We start from the raw sequence: 17,938 nt of genomic DNA, 5'->3' as shown, positions 1-17,938 counted from the left end.
ATTCATCTTTTGCTTTCAAGTTCAAGTTGTCTCTAACTTTGGTGTCCTTCCTTATAGGTTTTCAATTTTTAATCTTCCTCTTTTATTGGCAGGAGTTTTCTAACTCTTTAGCTTCCTATTTCTATTGCATTTTGTGATAGCTACAAAACCCATCTCTGTCTAGCTAGCATCTTCTCTGCTGTGGCCATGGCTGAGCCCTCCAGTGCTCCTGTCATCGTTGTTGGACCCCAATTCTGTGCTCCCAAACCTGTAGATCTCACCATATTGGGAAGAAATTTTCTCCCAGACGATAGCAATTTATCCATTGTCGACGGCTGTGGCAAGATCATCTTTGAAGACAAGGTTAACCGCTTCGATTTTCATCGCCGCCGCGCCCTTCTCGACGCCAATGGCAATCCCCTCCTCTCTATGCAACAAAAGGTATCAATATAGAACTTACTTTGAGTTCTAACATATGTTGTCGTGATCCTTCAATCCATTTTAAGAGTGATTTTTTGTTATTATTATTATTATTATTATTATTATTATTTTTCAGGTATTGACTACACATGCGAAATGGGAAGTGTTCAAGGGAGATAGCTGGGACTCGAAAGATCTGTTATTTAGTACAAAGATGTTTTCTAAGGGCTAATTTAATATGGACATGGATGTGTTCTTGGCGGCTAACACTGAAGAAGAAATTTATGATTTCAAGATCAAAGGGCATTCGTTACCGAGATCTTGCTCGATCTATGTTGGTGCTAAAGTCATTCCGAAGTAGGTTAAAAACAAGAAGTATGTGATGAGTTTGGATGAGGGATGAGTGGAGTGGGGTGGGGTGGGGTGGGGTGGGGTGGGGTGTGGGACTGCCTCTAGCATGCAGGACCCTTACCCTATGAATGTCCATACATCCTCTATGGGCATTGGAAAGGATTTGGCTTTTCTCTTTAGCGTCCATCCCCCAGGTCTTGTATATAGTTATCTGGGCAAGCATCATGTGGTGAGACGATGATCCAACAATTCTTGGTGCCTTGTTCTCTGAGCCTCATTTTCAATGCCTTTTTCAAGTTGTTGGATCATCGCCTCGCCATGTGACATTCGTCTAGGTAGCTATGGGTCTACCTAGGCGATGGGCGTTAAGGAGAGGAGTCAGATCTCATTAGAAACACTCCCATATAGGGTTCTTTCCTCTTACAAGATTAGCTATGTTAGGAAACCTAAAACAGAATAGAAAATTTTTTGAATTTGAAGAGAGAGATTGGAAGATATAACAAAATCATTATGTAACCATTCTTTTTTGTCCTATTATGTCTTTTGCACTATTTTCTTTTATTTTCTTTTATTTGTTACCAAACTCGTCTAGATGAACAATGGAAATGAGTGATTAAATGATGTGCAGATGCATTTGAAAAACTGGAAGAACAGTTACTCGGTGACTGTGCATCCGAGCATCGATTCTGCATTCATCATTGCCCTCATGATCGTTGTCAATGTGCTATTCGACGAGAACGATGCTAAGCCACCAAATCCATCAAATCCAGGGATGCATGACTCGACTCCCGCAATTGCTGCCTGAGTCCACAGTAAGGGCATCGATTGCATGTGTGTTTGTGTGAAAGAGAGGGAGAGAGAAGTGAAATCTTTGTTTATTCGTGTGTAATATATGGGAGTGATCCTTTTCAGGTCATCTCAAATTTATGTTAATATTTGTTTATAAACATTTTCCATTTGTGAAGGATTGAAGTTGGATTACTTAAAATCACGGCAGACACTTTGTAATGTTGTCTTTGGCTTTAAAACTGGCAACCCATTTCTATGAAGATTCCATTTGCTACCTTTCTAGGTCTCATCGATGGGTATTGGTGTTCTGATCTGGTTTTCCCTCCTAGTATGCTTGAGGCTCATAGAGCTTGTGAGGGAATCAATAGGAGGCTTGTGGAGTAAGTGAATTTAAAAGTCCCATGACGCACTGGTTCAGAACACTCCGAAGGCTACTGCTGATCAAACACCCCAAAGGGAATTTAGAGTCCCTTGGACACACTCCTTGATTGATTTTAATTACTTGATTTCAAGTAGCTTTGTATGCATTTGAAGTTTGTTCTTCTTAGTGATTGAGCACAACCTAAGTGTGTCCATCCGAATAAGCAAGTGCAATGGCTATTAGATGGACCAACGAAACTGTTTTATCTTGGAGGCTGATTCATAAGAACCTGGTTATTTTGCACCATAAGAAGCACCTACACTTTTTATGAGAGTGCCAATGGCACAATCAGGCCCACCGATGCCCTAAGGTTCTTCATATGTTTTCAGGTTCATGATGCCGTGTATATGGTGCCCGAGTTTGACGTTTTCAACAATGATTTTTCAATGGTACAAATAAATATTATATTCCCGCTTGTTACATGTGTTAATATGTATATTTTGGTCAATATTGTAGAGATGATTAATTATTTGCAATTTTGATTATCGAATTTTAAAAAATCCATTTGAAGAGATCTCTCTATTTATTTTATTAAATATTGTACATGTAGTTTGTCACAAAAAATAAAAATAAAATAAAAAACAACAACAACAACAACAACAACATGGATCATGATGCACGGCCATGTCCACAACCATTGAATAGGAATGAGGGTTTATTGTGTAACCCCTCATCCTCATATGATGGTTATGTGCATCCATGCACGACCATGGCATCTTGCACAAAATCTGTCCCCAACGAGTAATGAAGATATATTGTGTAACCCCTCATCCTCAGCTGATGGTTATGTGCATCCATACACGACCATGGCATCGTGCACAAAATCCGTCCCCAAAGAGTAATGAAGATATTTTCTTTCAATTGTCTTTGGAGGAAAGTAATGCTTTTAAAAATCTTGATTTGAGCATGTAAGAAGAAAGAGTAAGGAGATCAATTGTGATTGCTTTATTTTGGAGGTCTATTTGTAAGAACTTGGTTATGCACCATAGGAGGCACCTCTAGTGTTTATGAGAGTGACCGGTGGCACAGTTCAACCCAACCACCAATTCCTTAAGGTTCATGATGACCCATATATGGTGTCTAAGCTTGACGTTTTCAACTGTGGTTTTCAATGATTCGTAGAAATATTATATTCCTCTTGTTACATGTGTTAATATGTATATTTTGATTAACATTATTGAGTTGCTTAATTATGTAAAAAAATGTTTAAAGAGAGTGTTTCCTTGTTTTATTAAACACGGAACAGGTAGTTTACCATTAAAAAAAAGGTGGGGAACAATATGTATCTGGTTTTTTTGTGCTGCATATTAATTAAGGAAGAAAGATGATTTAAGACTTGGTTTGTAGAAAATAGGAAGGAACACGGACTGAATGCATTGCATCATCACTTACCTATTACCTATTGGAAGATTGGACTTTCAGTTTTGATTACCTTTCCTATTTCCACATAGGTCACAAGCATGATTTAAGATATTGGAATCGGTCTTAGGATTGACCTTGACTGATACTGATTCAATCCTACTCTGGATTAACTTGGATCGATCTTGATCAGATAGAAATATTCATGATTTTCATTTTTTAAAAAATAATTTTTTTTATAAAGCAAATAAAGAGCTTTAATAACTGAAAGAGGGACTTGACGTAAGAAAAAACCCTGTGACTGACTTAACTTTCACTACTATCCAAGCCTAGTCTCTCTAATCTCCACTGCCCTAAAAGAATCAAACTCTGATCTCTGAACTGCCTGCCGAAAGGAATGTTATTGTCTACGACCCCCAAGAGCCATCACTTCCAATCGCCTAACGTAGCATTCATACTACTAAATGAAACCTATTGTCCCATTCTTCTCTGAGAAACCCAATCCTTTTTTCGTAGTTTTCATATAGTAGTGTCCCGAGTAAGCAAAGCTCAAAAATTCATATTAGTCATCCTCCCATCAACAATCATTATCCATGCTACTAATTTTAATCTTTATCCATATCAATCCATCGATACAGGATCAACATCAACCTCGGCTGATACTGATTACCGATCAGCCCAACCAAACAAATTTCTTAAACCATGCTCGCAATATGGTTTGAGATCAGACCATATTATTTCTAAGGAGAATTTACTATCACTCCCCTACACCTAGCCTATATTTACTAATACTTCTATACCTTTTACTTTATTTCTAAAACTCCCTTACTTTTATCCTGTTACATCTCTTCTCCCCTGTTCTTTTTAAATACCTAGGTTGCCCCTTCTTTTCACTTGGAATCTATTAAACTTTTTTCAAATTGATTAGTTCAAAAATTGACATGGTCAATTGATTGAGAAAGAAAATCAATACTTTACAAGGGTCCCATTCCTCCATTAGAGCGTGGCGAGTTCCCATAAATTTAAATATCTTTTCACTGTGGAAAGATTAAGTGGTCTGTATCGATATTGGTTGAGAATGATATAAATCCAATACTTTATCAATTTTTTATACTTTTTTTAATCTCTAAAACCATGTGTCGCAATCCTAACGGAGAATGTACATCAAATTCAATACCAATCCGAGTTAGTATCGATGAGACCAATACCAATCCAAAAAAAAAAATTTACTAAACTCATGATGATGGATGAGACCAAAAAAAAAAAAAAAAAACTTAATAAATAAATAATATCTTTAAGTGACTCAATACTAATGCATTTAGAAAAAAATAAAAAAATAATGATACGGGAGCCAAGGAGGAGTTTGAGCTTCATCCAACAAAGCAATATTTAAACCAAATAATAATAAAAGGACAAAGCCGATTGGTTGTTTTCTTAGATTAGTAAAAGCATGTTTTGAATAAAAAAAAAATTGAAAAAAAAAATTAATAGGTTACAAGTGAAAATGAGGGGTAATATAAGTATTTAAAAAGATGAGGCGAGAAAGAGATGTAAAATCCCAAAAGCAAGGAAATATCAGGAAAAAAAAAAGAAGAAAAAAATGGAGGAATTTTCATAAATATAGACCAAGTGTAGGCGAGTGATAGTAAATTTCCCTATTTCCAAATATCTCTCAGTTGTCTATGCAAAGAAAATATTGTTTATCTTGGCATGCATCAACAAAGTTACCCGGGAATGGATAATGTGGAAATAATATGGTCTGATGCCCTAACTCTTGATGAAATGATTCTTTCTACCCAATAAATAAATAAATGATTAAGTCAAAGATATGAATTCCCACCTTAGAAAACTTCATATAAGAGATAACTTCATATTTAGCCTCTTTATGTTCAAACTTTTGTTATATTTTTTGCTCCTGATTTTCTCTATTTCTTTCTACTATTTTGTAATAAAGAAAAAAATCATATATCTTTGTCTGGCATCGTCTCCGCCGTGGCCATGGCTAAGCCCTCCAATTATCCACCATTGACTAATAATCCAGTCATCGTCGTTGGACCCCAATTCTGTTCTCGCAACCCTATAGATCTCACCATCATGAAGAAAGTTTTATCCCTAGGTGAAGGCAAATTCATCGTTACCGCCGTCAATGACGACCTCCTCGTCAAAGTCAATAGTAGCATAGGTTTTCATGACCGTCGTGTCCTTCTCAACACCAATGGCAATCCCCTCCTCTAAATGCAAAGAAAGGTTCCGTTATAGAAGTTCTTTTTAAATTTAACATATGTTGTGATCTAGAATTGGATTTTCAAAGCTTTAATCCTTTTTAAGAGTGGGTTTTTTATTTTTTAATTTTCAATTTTTTAATTTTTAATTTTTAAATTTTTAAATTTTTAAATTTTTAAATTTTTTAACTTTTTAACTTTTTAATTTTTTTATTTTTTTATTTTTTAATTTTTAAAATTTTAAATTTTTTAATTTTTTAATTTTTTTATTTTTTTACAGATGTTTAGTGCACATGGGAGATGGGAAGTGTTCAGGGGAGATAGCCCGGACTCAAAAAATCTGTTATTTAATGCAAAGACGACTTCTTTGTTCCAATTTATGACTAAACTGGATGTGTTCTTGGCGGCAAATACCATGGAGGGAGTTAGTGATTTCAAGGTCAAAGGGAGCTGGTCTGAAAGATCTTGCAAGATCTATGTTGGAGACTTCTAACCTCATCGCTGAAGTAAGTGAAAACAGACTAGGTTTTGATTAATTAGTAGTCTCTGGATATGGGGTTCTGTCTTAATTTACCAATTAATTAATAGGGACAAAGTTTTCTGGTCAAGGAATGGGGGATGTGAAATGACTACCTTGCCCCTACTAGTTTGCGTGTCCATGTGTTCTGGGTGCAAGGGTGTTTCCCCGATAGAAAACACTTTCCCTAATTAATATTAGAATGAATGAATAATGGCAATAATTGATTGATTGAGGTGTGCAAATGCATAAGAAACTGAGTGTTCAAAGCGAGTTGTTTGGAAAAGACAATTACATAGTGACTGTGCATCCAAACGTTGATTATGCTTTCATCGTTGCTCTTATCATCGTTCTTAATGCGATCATTGGGACTACAGCAAGGAATGCTTGAGTTCAAATTCATGGCAGCGATCAAGTATGAGAAGTAAATTTTTTTTTTGGGTAAAAGATTTACACCCCTTAGATGAAATTTGAGACCACACATGGGCACACAACCCCTGTAAAATATCTTATATGCCCCTTTATTTTATTGTCTTCCGATAATATCCCTTTAAGACTCAAAATTGCACATGGGCAATAGAAGGAACCCTCCCCTTTTGTTTATTTATATATGTAACTCTTGTTGCTAATTAGAACCTGAATATGAACATAGAAGTTCAGAAGCATCTTTATTTTGACTCCTCTATCTCTTAAATTATTACTGAAACATGTAAAGCTAAACTAAGCCAATTAACAAAGCCCCAGTGCGACCTCCATTTCAGCGATCCTTCTCGGGTCAAACAAGCATAGTTTCGAGTATCAAAATCAAAGTGACTCACTTTGATACAATTTTTTTTTTTTTTTTGGTGAAGGGAAATGAAATTTATTAAATAAAAGTAAAAAATACAAAGACAATCGAAGAGGAACAAAAGAATATGATCCTGAATATTGAGATAGCCTTACATTATGGATGACTTGACTATCATGTATAAAAGTCATAAGATATTAATATCTCACTTCAAGCTTTAAAATAGTATCAGAGCGTGTGTGTTGGTTCTCCGTCGATGATGAACTCCTTGTTCGACCAATGAAAACAAAGCTGTAAAAGGCCAAAACGTAAGAGAGCCAATTTATCTAGGCCTACATCATATCTTACCCTGTCACCAAAAGCGGAAATGAGGTTGTCCAGAAAACCTTGGCCATAAAACATTAGTTGATATTTTTCAAGAACTTGGACTAAAAAAAAAATGAAGGCAGATAAGGTTTCAAGTATTAGAATCAAAGCGAGTACATGATCCAACTGATTCTTCTCAACACTTCAAAGCATCATGAGAATGATCTAGACTGGAATTGACAAAGTAATATAGTTTTTTTTTTTTTAAGTTAAATGTGTTAATAGAGAGTCGATACATATAGTAAGGGCATATTTAAACTCTCAGGATCAATTTGATCTAATAATCATAAAATTATTGTGTACATTTATTTATAAAAAGAGTTTTCGTTTCTACCTTTGACACCATGACCTGAATCATACCATTTCATCGAAATCAAACCGTTTTAACACATTTTTTTTTTGCTTGACAGCAAGGTATATATTAAAATGAGAGAAAATATACAAAGCCCAAAATTGGGAAACAAAAACACTCCTAGCATCCTACTCCATCTTCGGTATTGCCATCAGCAGAGATCATAAGATTATTGTGTACATGTATTCATAAGAAGAGTTTTTATTTCTACCTTTGACACCATGACCCAAATCACACCATTTAACCGAAATCACACCATTTTAACACCCTTTTTCCTTGCTTTACGTCGGTAAAGTGTATACTAAAATGAGTGAAAATATACAAAGCTCAAAATTGGGAAACAGAAACACTCCTAACATCCTACTCCACCTTCGGTATTGCCATCAACAGAGAAGGAAGCTAAAACAATTTATAAAAAGCACAAATTGAAAAACAGCCTAGACATCATACAAAGCGAAATCTTGGCCTCTCCATCCGTTTTAACACCCTTAGTTATCACATTGGAATCTTGCATGTGTTCATGAGGAACAAGATTCTCTTTTGTAGTTTACGATTAGCTACTTGATCTAATAGATCCTTATTGTTATGGTTATGCATTATAGATTTTGGTGCGCTAACGATTGATGTCACTATGGTTATACGTCAGAGTACTAGATTCATAATGTTTGAATACTCAACATAAAATATAATATTAGGGGTGCAAGTTTGGACTTGTCACTTCCTTTGGGTGTTTTAAATGGGTGTGTTTCGTTACTGTTTGATTGGGTTTACTTGTTTTCAATTACTTTTGTATGAGTGAAATTCCTTTTTCTCGTTGAATGACCATAACCAAAGTGTGTCCCGACGTGGTGTTTACCAAAAAAAAAAATGTGTCCCGCCATGATTTAGTAAAGGAGCATATACATATGGGTATGTGGGGATGTTTTACCTTGGGCGATTCGCAAGAATCTAGTGGCATGACTCAACCTCACTGGTTCACTAACCCTAAGATTCTACATGGTGCCTGAGTGTGATATAATCAGCTACGGTTCATCTTTGATTCATGTAAGTATTCTATTTCTCCTTCTACATTTGTTAACATTTATGTTTTGGATGAATGTTTTTCAACATAGAGTTACCTTGGTAAGCATTCAGGGGAGACAGTTGGAAATCAAAAGATCAGTTATTTAGTGCAACGAAGTCTTCTACTTTCCAATTTAAGACAGAACTGGATGTGTTCTTGGCTGCTAATACTAAATAGGAAGTTTGTGATTTCAAAATCAAAGGTAGCTAGCTGGTTGAAGAGATCTTGCACCATCAGTGTTGGAGATTTTTCTAATGTCATCACCCAAGCAATAAAGAGAAAGAAGATTCTGATTAATTAATTAGTAGTCATCTCTGGTTATGGTTGCTGTCTAAATTTGTTGATTAATTAGTATTATAACGGATGAATAATGGAAATGATTGACGTGGAGGATGTGGAGGCTGGACGTCAGCGCAAAGGTAAGGTTGCTCCCTTCTGACCAATTGGTCGTGGGTTTGAATTGAAAAACAGTCTCTCAACAAAATAGGGGTATTTGATAAGCCTTTGTACATTATAACTCTTCCCAAACCTTGTAGTGGCAGTAGCCTTATGCACTAGGTAAGCCATTTATTGATTGATTGATGCACAGATGCATAAGAAACACAATGTTCAAAGTATGTTGATTGGGAAGGACAATTTCATGGTGATTGTGTATCCGAATGTCGATTATGTGTTCATTGTTGCCCTCATCATCATTCTCAACGCAATCAACGAGGTTTCTGAGAGTGGCACTGCTGGCGATTGAATCACAGTCACGGCAGCGATTGGATGAGAGAGAGAGAGAGATAAGTAAAATCTTTCTTTCTTATTTGAGTAAGTAATTTTTGTTCTAATGCACTATATTTACTATGCCATTAGTGAAACTATTTGTATTAAAACTCAATGCATATGTTGGGAACCTTGAGATCTACTTATCCATAGTATGGGCCATATCCGAGTTGCCACTTGGCAGAATTTTAGGTTAGAAAAAAAAATTTTGGTAAAAAAAAAAATCTATTCCACCATTGATAACATACTTCTTAAATTTTCAGGTTTTTTCCTTTTATATTTTTATATTTTTATATTTTTTTATTTTATTTTTATTTTTTATTTTTTATTTTTGGTGGGGTTGTAGAAACGGGTTTTCAGGTCGACCCTTCATTTGGGCATGTGGGACATTTGTATTGGGCTTATATATTCATAAAAAAACCTATAAGCTTTTACAATTAATGGGTCCAAAAAGCAAATATTGAAAATTAGCCCATGAAATTTTGATTAAACACATAATTAACTCAAATGGACTCTCAATTATAAACAACAGCCATAGAAAATATAAGCTCGTTATCAGCTAGAAAGTCCATAATATAATAAAGTCTCCACCAACCATTAAAAAGGCCCATGACCCATACAAGAAAACCCACATGCCATAAATATCAAACGGTTCATTTAGCCGTTCATATATATCTCTCCCTCTCTTTTTTCTTTTTTTCTTTTTTTTTTTTAAAGGAAGAAAGTTTTTGACCGGGAGCTGGCTCTTGCAGCTGCACACGCGCATGACAATTCCTGAGGATCCAGGTGCCTGCTGGCTATCTCTACAGGGGCTGGAAGCCTGTGCTACCCCTCCCCTGTTGGCTTGCCCATGCAAGAGTGCATGAAGCATGGGCTGCTATTAGGTTTCGTATCCCGAGTTTGCCATCTTCAACATGGACAAATGGAAAGATTTCATGCTCTGATACCAAATGTTAGTAAAACAAATTGTAAAGGGAGTTACGGAACTTACCTTACCTCCTCAAGGATTACAACTTGCTTTATTGAGCAATAAATCTACATGCTCAGCATTGGTGATGTGCAACATATTTTGGCACCTTCAGACTTTCAGACGAAAGGGGTTCAATCGATACAAATCCTCTCCAATTCCCATATGTTGCAACTAGGTGCAATTCCATGATCTCAGCGAAAGGGAGATTACACTATAAAGAGGGTTTTTTGTTTGGAGAGGATCTGAACCGTGTTGGGTTTTTGCATATCCAAACCCAATTGGTGACCTCAGCTTTTTTGCACTTAATCTTGGCTATCCACACCAAGAGGGACACTTATTGCCAGATTAAGGGGGTATTGCACCTAATTGTAACATATGGGAATTAGAGAGGATCTGGATCTGGGTTCAGTAGTGCTATCATCTATTCCTTATAGTGTCAGGACCCATACAACAATTTTTTTAAATTAAGCAATGGGGAGTTACAAGTCCAACTAATGGTTTAGAAACCACTATCCCTACTGATGTGGCAATCTCATCTCACGAAGGAAATATCAAAGCCTCCCAACTAGAGAGAGAGAGGATATCTTCTATGTTAGACAGATGTTGCGGTCTTGGAAGTACTCAACCCCATAAACTAGCTTACAAGGTGAGGGGCCTCAAGACTACATCAACCCACATCAATTCCCATAAGAAATCGATGTAAGATCAGCTCCCATAAGCTGTTATTAGATCATAACATGCCACCATGCTTTCGAATCTAATATCCATGGTGACTCACTTCATATCAGGAAGCCCTTTCTAGGCGGTTCTCATTCTGTTCCAAGGTTTCTGCTTGGCGGCAGGCCCTTTCCTAGTGGCTCTCACTTTGGCACTATGTTGCCCTTATTAAGCTGATGATCAACTATTCTGATACCACTGTCACGGTCCTGGAAGAACTCAACCCCATAAACCGGCTTGCAAGGTGAGGGGACCCAAGACCATATCAACTCACATCAATTTTCATAGAAAACCGATATGAAATCAGCCTCCATAAGCTGGTATGGGATCGTAACAAGGACCCACTCTCACCTGGATGAGAAGCAACAAAACTCTTGATTAGAAATATAGTACTTGCAGTACCCATGAGAGTAATTAATTAGAACTATAACTATCAAAAGTTGCATCATTGCCATGGATTTTGCAAGTTTAATATTGGCAATCTAATTAGTCACAATTTGCTCAAAGCTACATGATCTGTTTTAATCACTCCAAGAAGAAATCCGTTTTATAGTGCACCTCTGATACAGCTTCCCATAGCCAGCCCATATCGTAAGTTGATGTTACTCTCTACTTATATATCATACATGAATGAATAATTGCTGCATTCCTTTAGTGACTTCTTTTAGGACTTCAACTAATGGTGCTAAGTTGATAACTATGATTAGTTTTGATCAACAGTTCAGCACTTGCCACAACAAAGAAACTGTTAATTATCCCAATCAAGAGTGGTTTCCACAAGTATACCATTTTTGGATTGGATTTCTTAATCTCCTTCTAATAAATTTCTGGACCAAGTTTTCCTACATGTACCCATGGTGAATGGGAGGATGCTCTAAATACACATATGGCATATGAGGTACCATGAGGGGTTTTTTTTTTTCTTAGTAAAGATAGTCCTATAATGGTTAGGACGGAGTAGTGAATTTCACCATCTGATGAAGGAAAACTTTGTCCAAAACCTTAAATCATAAACTCTGTCTTTTTTCTTTATCTTTAGACCATGTTTGTTCGATGGAAAATAGTAGAGTGGATCATAAAGGGACTGAATAATTGAAGGTTTTTCATAAAATTCTTAAAAGATAGGTATTTGGTCCGAGGTAGGAAACTTGGTAAACAATCATGCATCCATGAATTATAGAAACGTGTCAGCCTATGTGGCAAGCCATTTATCCCACCTCACTCTTCTCCAAAGTCCTACTATTTTGGGTAGGATTTTTGGTGGGGGTAAGGAAGAATAATGAATTTATTACATGTGAGGCCTAAAACTTTATTACATATTGAAAATATAAAAATTATGAAATTTTATTACTTACCATAGTTTCCTTTCCTTTGCTTCTTATTTGTTAACCCTATTACATGTGGGGACTGTAACTACTCCTTTCCCACCCCTTTTAATCCGCCAATCAGATAGGCCTAGTAAATTTTGGGTGAAAAAGAATGAGTTATTTCTTTTCGTATATTATAAGGGGCAGATGAAAGCTTCAAAGTCCTATTAACAAGGTCTTGTCCCCCAAAATGATAACATATCTCTAGCTTATGATATAAGTGTAACTAACCCTCTAATAAAGTGATTCATCTACAAGATGGCAGTTTATTACCTCCTAGATAATGTACACATTCAAGCAGTACTAGATGGTTTTTAGTGTAAATTCAAAGATGGTTTGAAGCATGACAAGATAGAAGTGGGCATGGCTTGGACAATAGCTATTACTCTTCCCTCCATTAAGTACTTCTCTGATCCATACTTTCTCCGGAATTCTTTGGACAACCATTATGAAAATTTCCATGTTCTTAATTAGTCTAAATCTGAGTACTTATATTGGAATTTTGTTCTCAAGTTTTATTAGGAGTTGGGACTTGAGAGGGCAATAAGCAGTGATAATTGACCTTGTTTTTTAAAATATTGAAGATTTGAAGCATAAAATAGTTTTGAAAACTACCAGGAGTTACAACATTCTTTCAGTGAAACTCTTGTTGGGGTGGCAATGAGCTTTGACTTCTTATTGGAAAGTAAAATATATCTTTGACCATTGAAGATTGAAAATATGATCATATGACCTCAAGAATAACAATACTTATTGAAAACTAGCTACCAAAAATTATAGAGTACCAAAAAAGAAAAAAAAAAACTTGTTGTCAGAAAGACTAGTCTTCTTATAATTGATTTTTTTTATTGCTAAAAGTTATTTAATATAATTTTTTATAAGGTATTTAATACAATTTTAATACAGGGTTAAAAAAAGGTTGTTCAAAAGGTTGAATGGTATTTAATATGGTATTATGTGAAATGACAGGTTTACCTTCATTGAAAAATAAAGTGTGTTAGCTTTTTTTCTTTTCTTGTGTTGAAAAATAAAGTTTTTTATCTTGAAAGGGAAAAAAAGTAAGATTATATATATGCCACTTTAGTTACAATAAGATTTTTCCAATATTATTACATGATTTTAGTAATTACTTTTAGTGATGGTAAAATAACCGCCACAAAAGTAATAATTATTATTTTAAATAAAATTTAGAAGAGATAATAAAATGCTACTAAATGCTATTCATTTATTGAGTTTGATAGTACTATAAATGCCTTTATCAGGGATAGCATACCACCGCTAAAGGGTATATACACGGGCAATAACAAAAAATCGTCACATAAAAATTGATTTCAACAATAAAATAATCCCTCGGAAAGGCCTTATGGCAATAAGAAACCCACTTGGTAGGGCATAAGTCAATGTGAAGACTTCATTATTATAGAATTTTTTGTAGTTATTTTGCTCATTTATGAAAAGGATATTCATAATTACCATGGAAGGTTTTACATAGTTGTTTTTATGAATCTCTTTTTTTTTTTTTTCTCTCTCTCTCTCTCTCTCTCTCTTTCTTCTTTGGAAGTTGTTTTATTAATCTCATAGTGAAATTTTCCACCTTTATTGATGGAATTTTGTTTTTGTATAAGTTATCAGTTTGCACACTTTTTTTTTTTTTTCGGTAGAAGAGTTTTGCACAACTAATGCAAATAATATCTGACTAAGCAATTACGTGATTTTTTTCTCCGTGCTATTACAACAATAGCACAATGCAACCCCTCTTCCCCCTCCCCCCAAAGATGATCCCGATTCCCAAGTCAACACTATCTTTTTTTTTTTCCTTTTTTTCTTTTTTTCTTTTTTTCTTTTGGTAGAAAGTCAACACTTTCAACAATGAGACTTTACAAGTACCAGGTCAAGTATAGCATCCTATATGGTATGAACTAACATTCTACATTACAATTTTCAAAGATCAAGATTCAATACAATACAAAGCATAACAACTCAAATTCTCTGTCTGTTATTTCATGCATTTATTAATTTACTTATTTTTTGTAAAAACAATCTAATTCAATTGAACGTGAAAAACTTATAATCGTAGAATTAAAAACCTCCAACAACCATGGAATAGAACTTCATGTTTATTATTTCAAGTCATATAAAAGATAAGATTCTCATATACAAAGATAAAATGTTAGTAGGAACTGGCCAAAATTAAAGGATCCTAAGACCTTCTCATCATCATGTTCATTGTAGTTCCACCTCAGACACTATCATCATAAATATTTTGAATATTTTGATTAGCTTTCAATATTGTCACTCTCTTCATAATTAACCCGAGTGTTATCACAGTGGAGTCGCAAAGGATCTGGCCAAAAGGCCATATCAACTTGGCCTATAAATAAAATACTATGTCACTCCCCTTATAAAACACAAACAGTAAAGGAATTGTATCATGTGCTTTCTATCCTAAGTTCCAACTTTTCCATCCACAAATCCTAAATTGAGTAACTTGGCTATTATGACACTACGTCATTCTCTTATGGAAAATATTCATTAGGTATTTGCTTCCTTTCCACCACAAATTCTCAATTGACCCTGTGGATGAGGATTTTTCATATTCTTAAAGTCAATTTGTAAGTTTATCCTCTCTCTCACACATTATTTTCATATTGACCAACAGAATATTAGGTCCCCACCCCACTTTCATTTTTTTTTTTTTTTTTGGGTCTATGATAGTTAAACCTTATTAAGGCATTAGGTGGAGTGGTGGAGATGGCTCAAGGGTACTTAATTTGAATATTGTTGAGTGTTTATTGTCTCATCTTTTGGTTTTTGAGAAAATAACAGAGTATATGGTAGGATTAAAAAAATTTATCAAAATAAAAAACTTCATTAATTAAGAAAGAAAAAAAAAAAGAACATTAATGTCTGGGTTAGTGTTGTTAACGTAAAACCCATTGTTCATAGGTTCTAGAATGTTAAAATTCTTTTAAACATGTCAACCTTAGAAGCCTGCTAGGATGCCTCAACGATTTTAATTTTATGGCAAAATTATATGGTAATTCTGACCATTGAATCGAATAGACAGGTCCATGATTGGATTAATCACATAACAAAATTTCAAGGTTTAATTCAGTTACATACACTTTTCATGTATTGGCATGTGTTCTTTCAAGTTCTAACAAAAAAAAAAATTTGTTATTCTAAGTTTTTTTTTTAACCATCTATGTATGACCATGCCCTTTCTTATAGTCCCTAGATTTTTAGAGTTTTACTTTACCATTGGTGAATTCTTTGAGCTAAAACTCGATATGTATGTTGGGTATCTTGAGATCTACGTATCCATGGTATTTGGGTTTCATCCAATTTAACACTTAGACATCATGTTTGCTTATTAGGATGGCTTGTTCTCGGTAATTCGGTCCTTGTAATATTAGTGTTCACAAGGAAGACTTTCATTAAAAATACTTGTAAAACTTTATTATTATTATTATTATTATTATTATTATTATTATTATTATTATTATTATTATTATTATTATTATGAAATACTTGTACAACTGATACCATACTTCATAAACCTGTATACAATACAAGAGCTACTAATGGCTTTTGTCATTACTTAACTTTAAGTTAAATCAAGTTTCTGTAATGTTATTGATTTATTTTCCTTGAAGAAGGCATCTATCAGCCGACACCGTTCCATGGTTAATGTTGAATGCTTTTTTTTTTTTTTTTTTTAAAGAGATATGTAGGTAACAATTTATTTAAAACTCTATCCGGTTAGAAATACATTCCTATGATATAGAAATTGCTACGATCACAAATCAATCATACGAAAGATTGGTCTCATTCTTATAAATAACCCAAAGGGGTAACACAGTTGGTGAGCAACGAACTTAGTATGAGTCGTAAACTCACATGTCCTAAGTTCAACTCCCACTAGGCACACATTGAGCCACTCACACAGGGGTGTTTAGTGTTCTTCACTGCTTTCAGTGAAAGTTGAATGATTCTCATTCAACTCCGATATGACCCGATCTATGTGATTGTGAGGTCAGTATGGTCCTGCAGGACTAACAACCCGAAGGCCTAGTTACCCGTCGTTAACAAAAAAAATAAAATCCCATTCTTATAAATCAGTTTTTAAGACGAGTTCTCTTGAAGTACAATTTAATAATACCAAAGCAACCAATATGAGACCAGCCCCATATAACTGATATTGGATCGTCACAAAAAAACTCCAATAGGTTTTTTAAATACTTGGAGTATCTGGATGATGGCATCATTTAATCTTGACTCCCCAAATGTCAAAGTATCGTCCAATCTTGATGTTATCCCTTGAGTTTTCCATAGAGAGATAGCCACTAGTAAGAAAGAAAATCCTTTCAAAATAAAGGAAAATAAAAAGCAAACTTGGTAAGTGACTAAGTGGGACTCTCCCTTTCTGAGGTTGAACAATCCCAAACTTATATGTTTTTCTTATGGGATGACCACTGTCTAAGCAAACCGCATCCTAGATGGCACCTGGAAATATAAGCATAGCTCTAGACTCCCTTAGTATCAGTTAAATTTTTTGTAAAGGACAAAACCATGCGGCAAGATTAAAAACTACATATAAGGGAATGGCATATGATTTTATTTTATTTTTTTATAGCATTTTAAGATTAAAATATAAAGAAGGATTAAGTTTTCCTCTACCCCATTGATGATGTGACTATATGACTGTATTCTTGGATGATTATTATATTTTCATCTTTTATTATTGAATAAATTATCACTTTTCAACACAACTGATGAGAATGAACTGAGAATTCCTCTTCACTATTAGTGCAAAGAAGCTTGATCTTTTACACGCATAAATGGTATTTCATTGGTTTTATCACAGGTTTGATCTAGGTCAACAATACTTGGGTCTCACACCTACTATTTAAAATTATTGAAACATTTCGTCAAATATTAAGAGAGGGGAGCTTGGCAGTTGGCACCCCCTCACTCCGAAGTAAAATGATAGATTCTCCAATATTTGCCATGTGGCAACCTAAGTGGGTTAAAATTTGCATATAGCTAGGTGGACGCAAAGATTAGCCTAATTCAAGCTTTTACCTTATTAGGGTTTTAGGCTATGTTTGATAACTAAGAAAATAAAATAATACAAGAGACATAATAAGATTAAAAAAAAAACAAAAAGTATAATTATACAATCAATTTTTATATGCCTATCTCTTTCTTCAAATTCAAAGATTTTTCAATTTTTCTGCAGACATAGCCTTAGGAATCAATACTTGATTCACTATATTGATTGATCCGTACAAGTATCAACTGACACTGATATCAATACTTGGCTAATAAGTAATAATAAATCAATGATACGATGCAAACAAAGGATAAAATGGTAAAAATATGATGCAATATCAATATCTTTAACGACAAAAGCATTTGATACATACCGATACATCTCAATTTTAAAATTGATTGATATACATTCCAATACCATGAACAAAAACCTGC

The 17,938-nt window shown here is 34.6% G+C and overlaps 1 protein-coding gene across 1 annotated transcript; it reads left to right on the top strand.

Annotated features, from left to right (window-relative positions):
• The first annotated feature begins 5,317 nt into the window (after nt 1-5,317).
• LOC122089057 (protein LURP-one-related 15-like) lies at nt 5,318-6,449 on the top strand. The gene is made up of 3 exons (XM_042658481.1): nt 5,318-5,485; nt 5,822-6,032; nt 6,295-6,449. The coding sequence occupies exons 1-3, from the start codon at nt 5,318-5,320 to the stop codon at nt 6,447-6,449; spliced, it is 534 nt and encodes a 177-aa protein (XP_042514415.1).
• The last annotated feature ends 11,489 nt before the right edge of the window (nt 6,450-17,938 follow it).

This window comes from Macadamia integrifolia, chromosome 9 (assembly GCF_013358625.1).
Source record: "Macadamia integrifolia cultivar HAES 741 chromosome 9, SCU_Mint_v3, whole genome shotgun sequence".
Classification (NCBI taxonomy): domain Eukaryota; kingdom Viridiplantae; phylum Streptophyta; class Magnoliopsida; order Proteales; family Proteaceae; genus Macadamia; species Macadamia integrifolia.
This window is presented reverse-complemented; position numbering and strand designations above follow the sequence as displayed.

Coding starts and splice junctions, on each gene's coding strand:
- LOC122089057 (XM_042658481.1), top strand. CDS start 5,318: ATGGCTAAGCCCTCCAATTATCCACCATTGACTAATAATCCAGTCATC. Junction 5,486..5,821: donor ATGACGACCTCCTCGTCAAA/GTCAATAGTAGC, acceptor ATTTTTTTACAG/ATGTTTAGTGCACATGGGAG. Junction 6,033..6,294: donor GATCTATGTTGGAGACTTCT/AACCTCATCGCT, acceptor TGATTGATTGAG/GTGTGCAAATGCATAAGAAA.